The sequence below is a fragment of the Doryrhamphus excisus genome, linkage group LG21 (genome assembly GCF_037039965.1).
Source record: "Doryrhamphus excisus strain RoL-2023G ecotype Guam linkage group LG21, RoL_Dexc_Guam_v1.1, whole genome shotgun sequence".
NCBI lineage: Eukaryota > Metazoa > Chordata > Actinopteri > Syngnathiformes > Syngnathidae > Doryrhamphus > Doryrhamphus excisus.
In genome coordinates, this window is record NC_136377.1 from 8562159 (window position 1) to 8581668 (window position 19510).

The following is a 19510-nucleotide window of genomic DNA, read 5'->3' on the forward strand; positions in this document are numbered from 1 at the left end:
ATATTTTGTGTTCTGTCTGGTATTGAATGAGTGCAAGAAGAAGAAGCATCCATTTTTGCTTTTGTTACCTGTATCTCCTCAAATAACGGTGAATGCTTCCATTATTACTGGGTAACTACGACAATATCAAAATGAATCATTGGGATGACATATCTCTATTCTCACAAAGGGAAAATTGGCTTACATTTTGAGTTATCATGGTAACCTTCTTAATGGACCTTTTATTATCTGGTTCACTTAAGTAGTGCACTTTTTGTACAAATGGAGGTTTATTTCTCATCCATAATTACCAGCCAGCTATGGCGTTTTAACCTTTATAGACCAACAATATACAGCAGCTTCTAATGGTCGGTGCATGGTGAAAGGATATCTGGCTTTAGCTACAGTTTTGTTCAACTTCAGGCCATTTGAAAGTAATTGTCCTATTGTATAACCCTTTAGTGCTTCCATCAAACCGTCAGGCTCCTTCCAGTGACTAAAACCTTTTGCCAAGAATAATTTAAACACTTATGTGAATTTTTAAAGGTAATCTACAACTGCAGTAGAACAGCTCAGTACTGTGACATTCAGTCAAATCTTGTCTGTGTTCATTGACCCCATAAACTGAGAATTATCATACATAGTCATCTTCGTATTGTGTCTAAAGTGTAAGCAATACATCGAAAAATGTGCAGCAGCAGGCTTATCCGTCATGCACATGTTTAAAAACTCTGCATGTACATAAACATCGCCACAACATGATGGGCTGTGAATTCTAAGTAAGGCATTTATGTCAAAATCTTAGCCATGAAGCGTGCACTTCAGAGCAAGCAGCAGCACACCAACGCTACTATAAGGCTAATTGAAAATTTATCAGCACGTTCTTTGAAGTGTGTTTTTTAATACGCCTGTTTGGTCCCCTTGCACTGTAAAAACTCTGTCCCGGCTAGAATAGCGCTGATGTAATTCATAACATTTTTTTTTAAGGCTCACAAAACTGCTGTGTTGAAAAAGACGACAAATCCACCAGGGTCTTATTTTATGGGACATAAGAGTGAGGGTTAGGACTGGAATTTCAAAGGGAGCTCTGGCGACAGCGTTTTGAAACGAGGGTTTAAGAAGAATTGGTGTTAATTGTCGAGGAGTCGTCGTTACTTTCCATCCTTCAGCAACATACCCTAGCTTTGGTAAATTTCTCAAATGAATACAGAGTGTGCGTCTGATTATGCTGTGGTGAAAGGCAGCATAGGGAGAAGGGGAAGCACGACTGATGTGATGCTGATGTGCTTACGGTGTTTAATGATGCACTAGCTGCAGCACATGCATAGTAAGACAAGGAGACAACAACATTTCAGGACTTGGAATGCTGAAAATTCACGCTAAATGAGCTAATTGTAAGCGTAGATGCATTCACAAGAGTATCAATTTGCTCTTACCATGGCCCCCTCTGGTGAGAAAAGGCATCCTGTTGATGGCAATAGGAACAGTGCCATGTTTGTTGTGGAAATGGTGGACATGGTGTGTGGTGCTGAGACTAGAAGATACTCGTGCCGTTCCGGTTTGGATAGGCAGCACTATAATCAAGGCGAGCCAAAGGGCGAGTCTTGAACAGTAACTCAGGCCCATGCTGAGACTCCAGCCTTCCCAGGTCCTCCCAAGGCTGGCTGCGGAGAGTCTACCCATCACTTCCACATGGGCTGAATGACACGGACTACTCAACCAAGATTGTGTTTCTTGGATTTCCACTGGAAGACCACAGGGCATCTCAGTGAATCGAGGACATTGCTTTTATAATCCCGTTGCTTGGCAAAACAGAAAAAATCCCTTGAGCATGTGATAGAATAACCGAAAAAATGAATGGAATCAAAGCACATCCAACTGACTGCAAACTTATCCTAACATTTCCGCACAGCAAGGTGTCTTCTGCGCAGCATGAAAAAGCATCCAAGAGGATCTTTTAAAGAGTGGCGATCCACGGCGTCGGGAAGGTGCATATCCAAATACAAGTAAAAACGGATCCAACTTCAGAGAGGCACGCCGCCTTGGAAAAAGGAGCATTTAGGCATGAATGGTGGCAGCAGGACGGTGCTTCGTGTGATGAGAATTGTGATTAAAGTCTCCAACACCCACAGGTAGAGCTGGAGGGCAGTTGAGCCTGCCCACTAAGACGAGCGCCGCTCCGCTGCAGACATCACACGCGTCCGTGGGAAAACTGATCATTTCACTAAGCCGAATGGACAAGTGGATAAAAATAAGTGCATGAGTGAAGAAGATGCTGGCGATTAGAGGCGATGCAGGAATCAGCGCTTTTGCTCCCCTTTAGCCAGGGATGGGGAAGAGCGAGGGAGGGAGGAGGCTGGGGAGGAGGAGGAGGAGTAGGGAGGGGAGGGCTGCGAGACAGCAAGCAGCGTCTGCAGCAAAGGAAGCAAAATCCAGAAAATTAAATAAACGATCTCCTATCGCTCTCTCTTCGCGGCTTCCTCTGAGGATGCGATGGAATTCCCAACGAGATTCGTGGTGGTGATGCTGCTTTTTCCCTTCCTGCTGTGGCGCTCCACCTGCTCATGCAGCAAGATTACTGCTGCATTCCCCTCAAGATGATGCTGCTGCTCCGCTTCCCTCTACCGTTACCTCATCCAGCATGCAGGTTCTGCGGCGCTGCCTCGCGTTTAACCTGACAACTGCATGTGCCTTAGCGTTAGCCTCCCCCAACGCTGCTGTAGCACACCCGATACGATGCTACTCATTCAAATCACTGATGTATCATCGGCAATCCAACAAGAACCAAACTCCAGGACAGCCTGAAGCTTCAACCACACACACACAAAAAAAACTGTGTGGAGCTGCGCTCTGCTCTAATAATAACGTCACACAAGAGCGTCTTCTTGAGGCATACTGTTGTCAGTGTGTGTGTGTGTGTGTGTGTGTGTCTGAGAAAGCGTGTCTGTGAGCAAATGAGCAGAGGATGGGAGGGAGGGATGGGCCCCTAGGAGTGGGGGGGGCAAAGGATGAGCGATATAGCAAGAGGGGAGGGAGAGGCAGGAAGAGACGGGGCGGCCACAGCGCCAATATTGGGTGAAAGGCAGGGAGGAGGGAGGGTAGAGGATAGTGAAGCAAGAAAATGGGTTGTGTGAATAAATACACAGCTGGCAGGTCCTGGCAGTAACACGCAGGAATCATACTGCAGAGGAGGAGCTTGATTTAGGTGAGCTGTCAGTGCTGTTACAGAAACCAACACGAGGCTACTGATATGGACACGCTGCTAACATCAAGAGATACAATGGGCCTGACGATGTATCACAATACAACATATAAAGCATACCAGGGGGGTTCAAAATCATCTGTGGTGATTTCTGAAAAGCATCAACTCTTAGGAGGTGGTTTCCCCTCTCCTACTGGTGTATTTATTACTTATTTATGATTTTAAATAAGTTTTAGTGCTTTAATGCCACTGGGAACACACTGTTATATACAGTATGTTTGTAGCTTTAAAGCTAATAAGCTCTTTGTGTTAACTACTGTCTCCGATAGAGTGTGTAGTTCCAAAAAGTGCCACTGTGCACTTTATCCATGTTTTAAATATACAGTATATACACAGTATATATATTCAGTATGTTAGCTTTTGCACACATTGCTACAAAATCATCAACAAACTCCCATGCTTGTGATTAAGGAAGATGTAGTCACCCATGCAATTCTCATTGTATTATTTATGTAACACACACATTACGTCAATTTCTGCAAGATTCCCCAAAAATCATAGTACCTTTGCGTTTGAAGTGACATGCATTAACATAATTAATTATTGTTCTTGGTTGCATCTTTTGTTGCTAAGCAGAATTCGTAGGGCACAAGAATTGTGGGTCATTTGGTATCCATTATGGCTGCACAGCGGTGATTTTGCGGAGTTTGCATGTTCCCCCCGTGCACACGTGGGTTCCTCCCACATTCCAAAAAACATGCTAGGTTAATTGGCGACTCCATTTGTCCATAGGTATGAATGTGAGTGTGAATGGTTGTTTGTCTATATGTGCCCCGTGATTGGCTGGCGACCAGTCCAGGGTGTACCCCGCCTCTTGCCTGAAGACAGCTGGGATAGGCTCCAGCATCCCCACGACCCTCGTAAGAGGTAGAAAATGAATTAATAGTATCCATTATTACGCTGATACCTTGGAAAAATGGGGCCCCACCACACCTAGGGCTGTTGACAGGGGGGTACAAACGGGTATCTTGTCTTGTCCCGGGCCCAGGCATGAGGGTGGGCCCAGAACTGGTCATTCATGAAAATGTGATTAATGATTTTGTTTCATTTCAAAATGTGTTGATTTGGGGGAGAAATTGTGCCATATTTACATGTATAAAATGATTTCTGGTTATTTAGCCTTGATTGTCTTTGAAAATAGAGTCAAGAATCCTCCTACCATTGCTTATGCTCAAATACTCTGATTATTTTGTTCCGGGCCCAACCAAAGCTGTCAACAACCCTGACCACACTACACAGCAGAAGAAGGACAGAGAGACCATAACACAAAGCAAATACCGTATTATAAAACATTAATGTAATAATGTAACTGCTATTCTGTGTCAAATACACTTTCAAGCAAAATAGCAGCAAGAAAGTTTTACCACAGTGCCATCAGCTGGACATCTTTTTTATGATAAATGATGAATGTGAGTGTGAATGGTTGTTTGTCTATATGTTCCCTGTGATTGGCTGGCGACCAGTCCAGGGTGTACCCCGCCTCTCGCCCAAAAACAGCTGGGATAGGCTCCAGCATGCCTGTAGCCCTTGTGAGGATAAGCGGTATAGAAAATGTATGAATGGACATTTTGGACAACCATATGCTTCCAACCTAACAGTTCAAAGAAGGACATTTTCTGTACTTAAAAGCATAGTTAAATGTATTTGGTGGGAAGAATTTGCGTAAGACTTCATCACAACGCCATCAAGGACTTTTCGGACAAATGAAACAGAGATGAGCGAGCCAACACACATGGATAAACTTCCCACAACCGCGCTCCATCAGCTTGTAGAAAGTCTTCCCAGACAGTCTTGAAACACAAATGGCCACTTATCCCAATTGGTTCATATATACATTTGCAAAAAAAAGGTTCATAGAGTGTTCTTGGAGTCCACTAATTATCCCAGTGCGATACGTGTGTATAACCTGAGGGACGGAAATACACGTCCATTTCTTCCCCTTTTGGTGACAGCAGTGCAAATATTTTCCTTGTATTGTGTTCACCACACGTTTGCTGCCTGCGCTCTCCAAATAAATTAGCTGCAAACGTTTCCCCTCATGTTCACCTCCTATCAGTACAAGTCAGCCCTCTGAAAGAGAGCTCAGCAGCTCTCATGCTGCTCAACCATGCACAACGTATTCTTAGCAATGACTGATCCCGGTTCAGACAGATCCAGACACTTTTAGGAGCCAGTTTTGTTTTGGGTTTCAATGCGGGGAGTGAAGAATGTGAAGATAGAAAGAATTGGAAGACGATGACAACGGAGAAGATGAACATTATCGAGAAAAGGACAAAATGGAGAGTAGGAGATGGAGGCAGGATGGATTGAGAGAGGGAAGCGGGGACTGCAGCTGTATCAGCTAAATCACGGTCGATATAGATATCAGCTTGGGATTGCCTAGTCGCTTGAAAGGACACGCATGGAAACAGGAGGACAGAGGCGAGCCATGCGGCACCTCCTCTTGCGGTGACACCGAGTCGACGCAGGCCATTACTCACGCTGGGTAGGGGGTGGGGCGTTGTGAGCTGGAGAGGCGGATTGAACAAAAAAAGAAACAAGGAGGGGTATGCGCTTCACACTATGTAATGACAAGAGCCTGTCTCCAATTCATCTGCTTCCATTACTACCACAGATCATTTGAATCAAGGCTTGATTTTGAACACATTTGTCTGTAAAAATGTGTCTTGATCTCCGCCGTTTGGTTAGTGAGCAGGATTAAACAATGAACTACAAAAGACAATTTCGTGAAGTACTGTGGAGGCGTTAACGGCTTGTCACCGACATTAAATGGGAGGACAAGGTCAACCTGTCAATTGTTTTGCAGTAACAAGAATATAAGGGAATTCCGCAATGACAGATGTGTGTGGTTTAACACCGGACATGAATTCCTTCTGCATGTTGTTATGAAATCTTCTGTTATGACTTTGATATGGCAATTTTGAGGGATCTCTGCATGGAAGCATTCCCCAAACAGTAGAGTTTCTGTCCGCCTATGTTCTCCACGAAGAACTGAACGGCCTGCTCACCAAACAAACTGACACAAATGCAACGCTTTGCGTTTTTAGTATTTGTCATTTATCATAAGACCACTCTCCATGACGGCTGCATTTGTGACTGCTCGGAGGTTGGAGTTTTTGAGCTTATGCAGTCTGACCTTAAAATGTTCCAGTCAAATATAAGCAAAAGATTACCGAAGACCATGTTAAGCTTGTATCTAGTAGTTTAGTTTGTGAATATAGGTGCTAGTCAGGTGACAGCTTATTGGATTTCACAGTTTCATGGTTACATATGCATGTCCTTAATGAATTCATTTAGCACATGTGTAGCTCAAAGAGAGCTATAGTATGTTTTACTTTCTCATGCACCACATATTATTATTAAAGTTAAAATTAAATTATTTTGGGGTGAAAATGACAAAAATAACAAAATGGGAAAGATTACAAAAATGAGAAAAATGTGAAAATTGAGAAAAAACGGGAAAAGTGTTCAGGCAGTTCCATAGTGCCATGTCTGTATTTGCCTTTAGACATGAGTAAATTAGCTAAAATGCTAACATGCTAATGGTCACCATGCTAGCACCTAGCAAGAGAGCCTCAAGTACAGAAAGTGCCAAGGCGGTCCTCCCTGCATAATGCCATATGTGTATTTGCCTTTACACATGAGTAAATTAGCTTCAATGCTAACATGCGAGCAATTAGCAAGAGAGCCTCAAGTACAGAAAGCGCCAAGGCGGTCCTCCCTGCATAATGCCATGTGTGTATTTGCCTTTAGATATGAGTAAATTAGCTTAAATGCTAACATGCTAGCAATTAGCATGATAGCACCTAGCAACATAGCATCAAGTAGTGAAAGTTGCCAGGCACTGCTGTGGTTATGGAAAGGACGGCCTTTCTCCAAATACCATGTGATTCCAATGGTATGGTAATGACCCGTCTTGTTTCGGTAGATAAATAAATGCTCAGCAATAATTAGTGCATTTACAGTAGTGTGTCAACATGGACGCTGCCATGAAATTAAACCTGCGAAGTTGGTTTCTGGAATGCATTATGCTTTCTGAACAAGAAGCAGTCGACTAACACTTTTTAGTGTGCAATTGTAACGACACAAGCATAGAGAATAATCCTCTAATGGCGTCAAGGGAAAAGTCAGTGTCAATTACAACCAAAGCTTCAACTTCTTCTTCATCAAAGTCCCTGCTGCAGACACTGTGACTGGATTGAACTGGAAATTCTTTACCACAAAATAAAACAATGCCTTGACAATGTTTTCAGCAGGGCTGTGTTGCAGAAGTTGCGTGAGATGATTTATGGGCCGCAACATGGACTGCTCTCCAAGCTCATGAGCATCTTTCTAGGCAGCGATGATATCTTGGTGAGAGCTGTCTAGCATGAGAGGTTTGCATTAATCAGTGGATGCGCTCCAGGCCAGAGCGAGGCGATGGAAGCCGCAGCTATCTGTACGACAAGGTGGGGAGGGCTTGGTTAAAGCAGTGCTGAGTTTAACCTTGTGTCGTCATTGGGTTTTTAATATTCTCACCAAAGCAGCCAATCAACACACGCCGTACGCACTCGTGAATCAACACTTACTCGATGTGTGATTTTTCCAAGGAATTCCCATTGATCACTGATGAACGTGAGAGATTGCACTTCCACATAGTAAAACCATTTTGAATAGAATTCATCCTGAAAGCTGTACAAATAAAACAGCTTGGCAGGTGCTTGATAATTTACATAATCAAATTATTCACACATATAAGGAATGTATAGAAACTGTACATTCAAATTGGAAAAATGCATTTTTCTTTATGCATACATGACTCGTTCTTCCAACATGCAGACATCTTTACGAGGATCTTGTCATGCCCTGTGTGTCAGTCTGCCATTAGTTCCGGTTTCCATGCTCTTATTTTGTAATTCTCCCTCTGGTCTCTTTACGCCAACGCACCAGCATGTTAAAAATATGACACTTCTAATGTAATTTCCAGTGTAAAAGCCGCTACTTTTTTCAGTCAGTGAGGACACAGTAGCCCTTTCTTTAACAGGAGCCAATCACAAACTATAAGGGAACTCATGACTCATGACTTGTCAACCCATCAGAAATCGCAGGAATATGACTTAATATATCAGTCTGACTCTCTCTGTCATCCTACAAAGAACTCTAAAATCATCACACAGCAACTTAACACTTGAAATATAGCAAGGAAATGTACAAGGCAAGTTCCAATATGAGTTTAGCCGCTGGCCAATGAAATAACCTACGGTATTACTATAACTACATATGCTTATATACATACACATATACAAACAACCAATAAATAAAAAATAAAATCTAGCAGTCGGTCAGTATATGTCTTCTGCAGCTGCAGTATAAATAAATAGGAGGTGCGTATAAACAATAAACAGATCCTCTTTTGCAAACATGCAAATGAAATAATGTGAGACGACGTGTAACACAGACTCAGGGAACCTAAATTGCGCTGTTTGTTCTCAGGAGGATATGTTAGAAAAGATTTTTCGGAGACATACAGCCTTACCCGAGGCGGTAAAGTAGCAGGATTAATCATAGCACTTTCAGATTAATTACTCATAATGCGAGCACGCTCTGAAAGGCATAGCCCGCAGTTGTGATGTTTGGTTGATTTCATTAGGCTCAAAGCGACAACACCTAAAATAAGCCGTGCTGAGAGGGGGTGGGGGCTGGGGGGAGGGGGGTGCACGTGAAAATGCCGAGGAGCAAGTCAATTCCACATGTGTAACAATCTTGTAGTATGAGGTTGAACACATGTACACAAAAAAGTTGCATCATATAAATAAACAGTAAGGAAGGCAGCACTTCCAACGATCAATATGAAATGTTTAGAGTCGATCTCTGAATGCACAATATTATGCTCTCCACTCCACCTTAATTAAAAGGATATTTCGCCTTTCCCCTCGCATCGCCCAGATTTCGACTTAAAAAGGCACTGCATGTGACAGCACACTGCATTGTTGGCCGCACATGAATAGACTCCATTTGCTTTTTAATTTGAATCGCCCAGCCTCAGCATGTCTCATAGAAAAGACAGCCGCGCTAAACTACTGAGAAAGCTTGTTTTTGGACTTAAAGCTGAATGTTCTTTTTTTTTTTTTAACCAAAAAAAAAACACCATTGACTACCGTATGTTAACATGAGTGGCATAAAAGAAAGTCAATAGGAAATATCAGAGTTGTTTTTCCTGTTCAACCGCTGAGTAAAATAAAGCTTTTGTAGCATAATGTTATATTGTCGCTGAGCTATATTATGACGAACGACTTCTTTGGTGTTGTCACGATAGGCTATACCTCCTTTATTGCAATTAATTGTGACTGTGAGATTAATTAGGATTCCTTAGTTATAAGTCAATTATTTTGGTAGTTAAAGCAAAGAAAACCTGTTTACGACCTCTGAGATATGGTTTTTAATATTATTCGAGCCCTCTAGATATGGAATAAACCCCTTTAGTCACATTCACACCCAAATGGAAGTGATTTTGAGGATTCAGAGTTGAGTTTTAGATGGAGTATGGCCACAACAGTACCTCGTTTTATTGTTATGATGTTATGTTATGATAATTATTGTTATTATGGTGCCAGTTCTGAGATAATTCAAACCTGTAATAGTTGTTGTTGACGGTGATTGTGTTATTGATATGTGTTACCTGTGATACCTAGGGTTCCACAGTTCATTAACTTTAATCTAGGGACATCCGATAATTATTGGCCCGATATCAGCATAAAAATGTGATATCGATTGATAGATTTTTTCCCCAACATTTAAAAAATGCTGTATACAACACATAGGTGTTCGTATGTCATGTTACACATATCAGTATCGGCTGAAGTCGGTATCAGAAATTGAGAGTTGGGCAATATCGGCAAATCTGTTTTTTTTGGGCAAAAAGGCCGATATCCGACATCCCGACTTTAATCCCTTAAACTTCTCATTGGGAGTGACCAGGATAGATAGGATCAGGAAGGAGTACATCAGAAGGACATTACATGTTAGAGGCCTTGGAGATAAAGTCAGAGAGGCCAGACTGAGATGGTTGGGACATGTCCAGAGGAGAGATAGTGAATACATTGGTAGAAGGATGCTGCGTTTAGAGCTGTAGAGGAAGACCCAAGAGGAGGTTTATGGATGTAGTGAAGGAGGACATGAGGGTAGTTGGTGTGAGAGAGACAGATGCAGACGACAGGGTTGGATGGAGGAGATTGATTTGCAGTGGCGACCCCCGAAGGGAAAAGCTGAATGGAAAAGTCATTTTTATATTCTTTCGAAAAATCCAATACAGGGATTTGGTACATTACCAATCGTTATTTGTTGGTGGCCGAGAAGTGTCTATTTTAAAACATGCATGTGTCACAAACTCAACAAACTCACAGCTGTGAAAAGTGAGGCCAGAACCTCCACCATGGAAGAACACACTACCTCCAACACCCCAACACAGTATAGGTACCTAGAGTATATCTGTACTTTCAAAGCACACTCGTGACCGATACGGCCTTGAGAAAGGTTGTTGTGCATGTTTACTACCTACACATGGTCATATGAGCCCTGAGAGATGAATATCCCGCAACAAGCTCGGTATGAATACGAGTGGTGGCAGCTGGCCAGCATCAGCGTATGGTTTCAATTGCAGCAGTATCGACAAACACTGTCTTCAGTGTGCAGAGGAAAAAAGCACCGAGGCGGTTCTTCTTGGCCAGATGTCCAAACACTCCGTGGACATCATTTCAATACGAGTCGTAATGATGCCCTGCATAAACAGCATGGCTGAAAATAGAAAAGAAATCCACAAATTTAAGTGTTTATGAGGGAAGCCTCCCATAAAAGGTTTGCTATCTTTACTGTTTGTTAACCCAGCTGCCTTTTGGAAGATGTTAAATCAAGTATCGGTCCTCAGTCAACAAAAGCTCTCATTGTTTTTCGGGGACGACTGGAAATGAGATTAAGTCAGACATGAATAAAAAGTTATTATGTTATATGATTCTTTGAACACAGCCGAATGTGAGCGGATCAAAAAGAAATAGGAGCTCGGCTTTGCTGTGTATTTGTTGTAAGATGGCCAGGGAGGGGGGGCGGGACAGAGAGGGGGAGTAGGGATGATAAATAGAGAGGAAAGGAGAGATGGGAACAGGACCAAAAACGAAGATTCAACGAAGCTTGTTATATTGGGCTATATATTAAAACGCAAAGCTTGTTGTCTTGCTTACATACTGTGGTTTTGTTGTGACTTTTGTTCAGATTTAAACGGCCATTGGATTTATCGCACAAATGCTGAGAAGCAAGCACAGTGTCTAGCTTTTTTTTGGTCAGTGAAACAGGAACCAGAGAGGCCATGTGTACAGTGTACATGCAATATTATCACTGTAGCTTTTAGCATTGGGCTTTTGCAAAAATAAGAATTTTCCAATGCCTCACAGTTTTTTTTCTAAAGGTCCACAAAATGCTGTCTTTTGCAAACACGGTTTAGGCTCTTTGTTTGTTTGTCCTGATGCACTCGTTGTGGTGATAGAACACAAAAAAGAGAAGAAAAGGCGGATTCTCATTGGAAAAACAGAAGGATCTTTTAGGTCAGAAGTGTCCAGAGTTTTTCCACTGAGGGCCACATATTGAAAAATTAAAGAATGCTGGGAAGAACTTTGGTATTTTTCTATAGTTTCAAAATGTAAAAACTTTGTTTTCACAGTATATATTTTTTTCTCTTTACATTGTAGCTTATTTTGGCATTTTTCAAAAATTAAATTTTTTTACAATGTGCCACAGGATAAGTCAATGGCCATAGTACATGGCCCCCGGTGGGAGTTGTAGTGATTTTTCAGGAGGTTTGCATGTGTCAGCAATAAATGGATGCTTCACTGAACAAGATGCTGACCTATGACCCACATCTGGTCCCTGGGCGCTGACGATAGCGGCCTGCTGCTCCTCAAGAGGATGGGTGGAATTCAGAGACAAATTACACTGTACAATGTACATGTGATAAACAAAGATCTTTTTGGCAGTTTAGAGTTTTAATGACACGTTGCCATGGAATCGAATGCCGAAAAAAGCATCCGTACATTGGTGAATGGATTGTAGTTGAGACACTACAGACAGATTGCATCCAACAAGCCACTAATAGGTGGAAAGTGCCAGAACTTGGTGATAAACGCTCCTCGCTAAAGGTAACTATAATTCATTCATTCATTTTTTACCGCTTGTCGTGTCGTGGGGGTGCTGGAGCCTATCCCAGCTATCTTCAGGCAGGAGGCGGAGTACGCCCTGGACTGGTCACCAGCCAATCACAGAGCACATATAGACAAACAACCATTCACACTCACATTCATACCTATGGACAATTTGGAGTCGCTAATTAACCTAGCATGTTTTTGGAATTTGGGAGTAAATCGGAGTACCTGGAGAAAACCAATTGAACTGGGGTCTCCTGGCTGTGAGGCATACTCGCAACCACTTGTCCGCCATGCAGCCCGATAACAATAATATTAATGTTAATTTATGCACTCCATTCGTCATTTATATGTATCATTTTTGGCCAAATGTATTTTGTGCGGCACAGCGGTCGAGTGGTTAGTGCGCAGACCTCACAGCTAGGAGACCAGGGTTCATTTCCAGGAGTTTGCATGTTCTCCCCGTGCATGCGTCGGTTTTCTCCAGGTACTCCGGTTTCCTCCCACATTCCAAAAAACATGCTAGGTTAATTGGCGACTCCAAATGTCCATAGGTATGAATGTGAGTGTGAATGTTTGTCTATATGTGCCCTGTGATTGGCAGGGTGCACCCCGCCTCTCGCCCGAAGACAGCTGGGATAGGCTCCAGCACCCCCCGCAACCCTCGTGAGGAAAAGCGGTAGAAAATGAATGAATGAATGTATTTTGTGTTGATATTTGGGGTGATTAAACTGATTGGTATTCTTCTGGAAAGAAAAAAATATGCGGTTTGTTTGTTTTTTGTGATGAAAACCGTGGGTTCGGTATATTTTATAGAATCTGGAGAGAGGACATGTGTTCTAGCAACAAGTCCATTATTAGCTGCCTTCATTAGTGCTGACCTTGGAGCTAAATGATTTTTTTCCCTCATACCCTGCATAAATAGACTTTCATACAGCACATCTTTTGTGTGTTTAGTATACAAAGGTGAGTAGGCTACGTGCTCGCCTGTAAGCTGAACTGGCTGTAGGAAAAATTGACAGCTGTGACCTCCTGCACAGAAATCCATCATTTCAAAAGTGATGAATAGTCCAGCCAGCATACTCCCTTTGTATCGACAAGCAAGAGAGTCTTTTTTTGGACACCCTTTGTTTGTAAAGCAATAAACGCAAGGTGACACCGACAAAAAAGGATACTATACGCTCTATGCTGCTGCTACTTATAAAATCTTAATACAGTGTGTAAATGTTTTATACCTCGAGAGGAGGTTACCTTTTCACCTCTGCTGGTTCACAAAAGCGGTCACGGAAACTCCATTTGTTCTAAACAATACTTTAAAAAAAGGGCTTCGTGTAGATTTAGCAGGAATTTGAGGTTGTGAGATCACATGCTAGCCTAAAAGCAACATGTTTGATTTGCAATAATGGAAGGTATGCAGAGCCTCAGTTAGGGTTGCCATGGCAATGAGGGGGAAACTAGGTTGCCTGAAAAGAGACTCTCATTGTGGGGTTTGGTTTGTATTTGGATAAAGATGTACAGCTTTATGTCCTGTATAATCCACTACATTTGAAACAAAAGGTGATACTGTGGAGTGTTGCTGCATCGCATGCCTAAATTCTTCATCAAGAGAACTGTATTTATAATTTTATACACTGAGCAGAGCTTTGAGGATGCAAGCGAAAACAGCGAGTAAATGATATATAAGCGTGCGTCTGGTGTGTCTTGCCAGCATTGGGACGAAGATGGACGGACAGACGGACGAGCAGATGCGAGACTGGGAATCTGAGGGTCTCTGTGTGTGCAACACTGTCTGCTCTTTATGATGTAAACTGAATGTAACCTTTCTCCCCTTCCGCGCGGTCCCTGCAGGAGCGACTAGGAAGCCCTGGTCTCCCCGGGGGGGCGGGGGACGGCGGTGGCAAGGTTTTGGCACAGACCGCCATTTATCTGAGGTTCTGCCGTTGCGTGGTTTGGGTGTCAAGTAAAAAAGCGCCATGTTCCCACAGAGATGGATGCACAGAGGGAGAAGTCAGAGCAGGGTGGAGGGTTCATCCACCTGGTTAGTGCTTCTTCAACCGCAAAGCGGTTATTTGGGGAAGGAATTGCTGGATCTTATTTAGGACACGGGAGAGTGAACCGAGGCAATTACTGCCTACGGCGAGACAGTTTTTAGCTTATTTTGTATTTCTAAACATCCACAGTACTCACTGAGCCTTGTGGTGATGCTTGACCCCATTCGTTTAAGTTGACATCGTTGTGTGAATGCTGAGAGACACTCAATTACACTCGGGCTACTTGTGCGTCGACTATATTTATGTATTTACTGCTGAGACACAAGCTTTCACACTGATGCTATTGTGTGTAAACAATGTATTATGCCGGTGACTGTGCATGAGACATGTGTGTATAATTTTGTTATGCGACGGCTGAGAGACAAGACATATTTGTATTAATATAGGAGTGCTACAAAACATTCAGACATTCAGACGTGCTAATGCGGGAACGCTTTGGGAACGATGAGAGACGAGCCTTCACATTGACGACTATAATGCAACAGTGCCCAAATGCTGAGCGGCAAGCATTCGTATTCATGCTAATGTATATTTGTCACGCTGTTATGAGCATGCTGAGAGACAAGCATATGTTGAAAAAAATGTACTTTCATCTGCAAGTGCTGCGAGAGAACAATTATCCAACAAGCACCATTGTTTCAATGTTAAGCTTTCATATTCATGCTATTGTATGGTGAAAAACATGTTTATGCATATGTACTGTAAATGCTGAAAGAAAAGAGGTTCATACTCATGTGGTATCAATAAACGCAGCAGCTCTTACCTCAAATTGTCAGGTCACATTTTACCATCACATTATGCTTCTTTTATTTTGATGTCACTGAAGGAATTTCACAAATAAACACTGTTTGTGCAAAATAAGAACAAATGCAAAAAAGTTATGAAGTACCACATTAATATGAAACCCACGTCTCAAATCATTCATCTAAAATAACGCCCTCCTACTATCAACAGCAACTATACAATTTTGCACATTTCTATGTGGCACAAACATCCGTATAAGAACAAAGTAAAGTGCAAAGTGGGAAACTCAATTAGTGAAATTATTTATTTTTCAGTAGATTTGGAAGATTCTTATTATTACGCTGCACGACTCCGAGTGATTTTCCTGAGGTGTGATATTAGATTAGTATTAGTATTAATGGAACTACTTAATACCACAAAAAGTACCACATTTATTTGTAATATACGTCTCAAATCATTCATCTAAAATAACATGTCCTCCTACTATCAACAGCAACTATACAATTTGGAAAGTTGCACATTTCTATGTGGCACAAACATCCGCATTATGCTTCTTTTATTTTGATGTCACTGAAGGAATTTCACAAATAAACACTGTTTGTGCAAAATAAGAACAAATGCAAAAAAGTTATAAAGTACCACATTAATATGAGACCCACGTCTCAAATCATTCATCTAAAATAACGCCCTCCTACTATCAACAGCAACTATACAATTTTGCACATTTCTATGTGGCACAAACATCCGTATAAGAACAAAGTAAAGTGCAAAGTGGGAAACTCAATTAGTGAAATTATTTCTTTTTTCAGTAGATTTGGAAGTTTCTTATTATTACACTGCATGACTCCGAGTGATTTTCCTGAGGTGTGATATTAGATTAGTATTTGTATTAATAGAACCACTTAATACCACAAAAAGTACCACATTTATTTGTAATATACTATGCCTCAAATCATTATTCGAAAATAACATATCCTCCTACTATCAACAGCAACTATACAATTTAGAAAGTTGCACATTTCTATGTGGCACAAACATCCATATATGAACGAAGTAAAGTGCAAAGTAGCAAACTCAATCAGTGAAATTGTTTTTTTTTCTGTACATTTGGAAGCTTCCTATTATTACGCTGCGTGACTCTGAGTGATTTTCCTGAGGTGTGATATTAGATTAGAAGTATTAATGGAACACGCCTTAATACAGAGGTGCTCACACTTTTTCAGCATGCGAGCTACTTTTAAAATGACCGAGTCAAAATGATCTACCCACTACAAAAATGCAAAACATCTATATATTTTCAAATGTATTGAGGATTATTTGTACGTACAATGTATGTTGATGTACCTTACATAACCAAATGAGCCAATATTGCAAAACACACATAATTAACTATTAACATTTTTTGTAATTACCTGAGTTTACTTTGATGACTTGCACTGAATTGAATCAGCCAGGGATGCATAGTCCGGACAGTAGCTGCTGATAGCCAGGTTAGCCAGGCAAACGCACTTCGAAAAAGACATTGTGAAAAAAAAAAGTCCACCTCCCATTCCGTATGGAAGTGATATGTTTTTGCCTTTTTACTTGGACCAGCTACTTCACTCATTTTAGCGACCATAAACTTTAGCGAGGGCTTAAAATCTGACGCTATTCGCAGACTAGCTTAGCACTTTGCATCGTTGTTTACGCATGAGTGGTGACCTAAAGGTCAAAATTCAGTTGTCATCTGACTGGTTGTCCTGTATGTCAATCAAGTAACGGGGATGGATGATAGGCTGACATCGTCCTCCTACAATCAACAGCAACTATACAATTTGGAAAGTTGCACATTTCTATGTGGCACAAATCCATATACGAACAAAGTGCAAAGTAGGAAACTCAATCAGTGAAATCGTTTTTTCTTCCTGTACATTTGGAAGATTGTTATTATTAAGCTGCTGACTCTGAGTGATTTTCCTGAGGTGCGATATTAGATTAGAAATATTAATGGAACACGCCTTAATACCACAAAAGGTACCACATTTATTTGTAATATACTACGTCTCAAATCATTCATCTAAAATAACATCCTCCGACAATCAACAGCAACTATACAATTTGGAAAGTTGCACATTTCTATGTGGCACAAACATCCATATCCGTAAAGTAAAGTGCAAAGTAGGAAACTCAATCAGTGAAATCGTTTTTTCTTCCTGTACATTTGAAAGATTGTTATTATTACACTGCGTGACTCTGAGTGATTTTCTTGAGGTGCGATATTAAATTAGAAATATTAACGGAACATACCTTACCCCCCTTGCATAAAAAGCACTTCACAATCAATGCAAATTGCATATTTACAATCCGGACACTCTGTGGCGCACGGTGCAGTTTAATGAGGTCTTACTCAATATTGTCAGAAAAACCAATACCGATATGATCCGATATTTCCGATTAGGCCAATGTCGACAGCCCTCATTCACACTAATGCTGGAGTATATCAATTACATGCACTGCATGAACGCTGCGAGACAAGCATCCACTCCACTGCAGTATGTGACAATAATACTTTATACATGAATGCTGAGAGATGAGCATTCATGTGATGGTATTCCACCAATCCAATAGAGAAACAGTGGAAAGCCAAAGTTACAGTAAGTGTGTACATTTATCAAAGCCTACATTATGAATTCACATATTCTTCTTGGAATACTTAAAAAAAAAAAAAGGTGCTTTTCAATCACAAAATACCAGGGGCGTCTTTGAGCAGGGAGATGGAGTTTGCCAAGCCTTGTTAAAAAAAATTGCTTTGGCTTGCATTTTGAACTAAATATCAGAGATTCATTTGGAAAGCTTTTATACATTGCTGTCCGCCGCAGTCCCATGTTGTTGTTGTGCTGTCAAGCATTTGTGAACAATGTCACCACTCTACTTTCAGCTGCACTATTGCATTATTAATATCAAACTGTTTATATAACTATAAAATATATGCTGTGAAGGTTTTTTTTCGTACATAATACAGGGTGCAATGTTGATGGAGGATATATTTAAGTTTAATGAATGTAACTGAAAGTAATATTGCTGTACAAAGAGTACTGCTATTACTTCTAACACTAAAAATAATGATACTGTATTTACTGCTCAAATGGTGAGCGATAAATACATTTGACTTTTTTTTAGTAAAACAATTGTTCCCCCAAAGGGAAATTAATATTCAGTGAGTGGGTGCGTTGCGCCACAAGCAGGACCATAACAAAAAAACGAGATGAGCAAAAAATGATTTATAAATAAACGATAAATAATACAATTACATTAATAATCTTACACTAAATATGAATCTTGAATATTTAAAATTGATGCCGTACTAAAAAAAAAAAAAGACAAAAAAAAAATTGTGTTCTTATCCTGTTGAGTTCATTTGTATTGGAAAAGAAGAGGAAGGCCGATAAATCATGTTGACTGGAAACATCGGGGGCAAAAAGATAAATGAAGACCACATGCTCCCCTTGACAGATAAATACGCTATAGAGACATACTGGATCAGTGGATAGGTACAGTATGGTTTGGATTCTAACACTCCAATGGAGGCCTTTTATCATAATAAGAGATGAACATGAATGTACAATGAAGAGACGAATAAATACAAGAAGCCCTATCTGAACGATTAAGATAATTTTTAACATCTTTCCTTTGTGGTACTTATAAGGGATGCTGATACAGAGATTATTTGTGTAAGATCCAAAATGAAAAGAGCACGTAAAAAAAAACAATAGGAGTGCAAAGAAATAATAAGACAAGAGGTAATACCTGAAGAACAGAGGAAGAAAGATAGATGAAGACGGAGGAGAATAAACACTACAAACACCATCTCCTCATTCCTGCATTTTAGTAGCACGCAACTGTCTCGTGTGCATGCCATAAACTGAGTCCACTTTGCAAATGGACGTGTTTTTAATGGCTTTTGAATACATTATTTACTTAACACATTAACAGAGGTATAGCTTTGTATGTCAGGGATTTTCCTCTGTTAAATAATTTAAAAAATATTTTTAAAATGTAAGAATGATGAATGATGAAAAACTGATTGTTGGGGCCTAAAAATGCCTGATTTCCATGCAGCTTTGTTCAATAACATTGCATCTACTTGTGAGTTAAATAGCACGAATAGCACATTTGTACACAAACATGTGCCCATTTTACAAAACAAATACAAATCCATCATGACATCCCAGTGTGAATTTTGCAGCTTTGTATGTCATGGTTACACAAAAATACATCCATCCATAGTCCATTGGTGAATGTATTTCAGTTGAGACACTACAGACAGA

At 40.8% G+C, this 19510-nt stretch overlaps 1 protein-coding gene across 21 annotated transcripts in view; it reads right to left on the minus strand.

The window, feature by feature from the left end:
- The window catches only part of nrxn2a (neurexin 2a), a 166881-nt gene that overhangs the window by 36911 nt on the left and 110460 nt on the right, over positions 1 to 19510 (minus strand). For 2 of the 21 annotated variants that reach the window (XM_058087437.2, XM_058087436.2), the window contains exon 1: positions 1416 to 2897. The exons of 18 other annotated variants lie outside the window; for them this stretch is intronic. In XM_058087437.2, the coding sequence (XP_057943420.2) occupies positions 1416 to 1743 (328 nt within the window). In that variant the 5' untranslated portion in view covers positions 1744 to 2897. Of the gene's footprint in view, positions 1 to 1415; positions 2898 to 19510 lie in introns of those variants that run through there. One more of the 21 variants, XM_058087435.2, reaches the window with a different exon arrangement.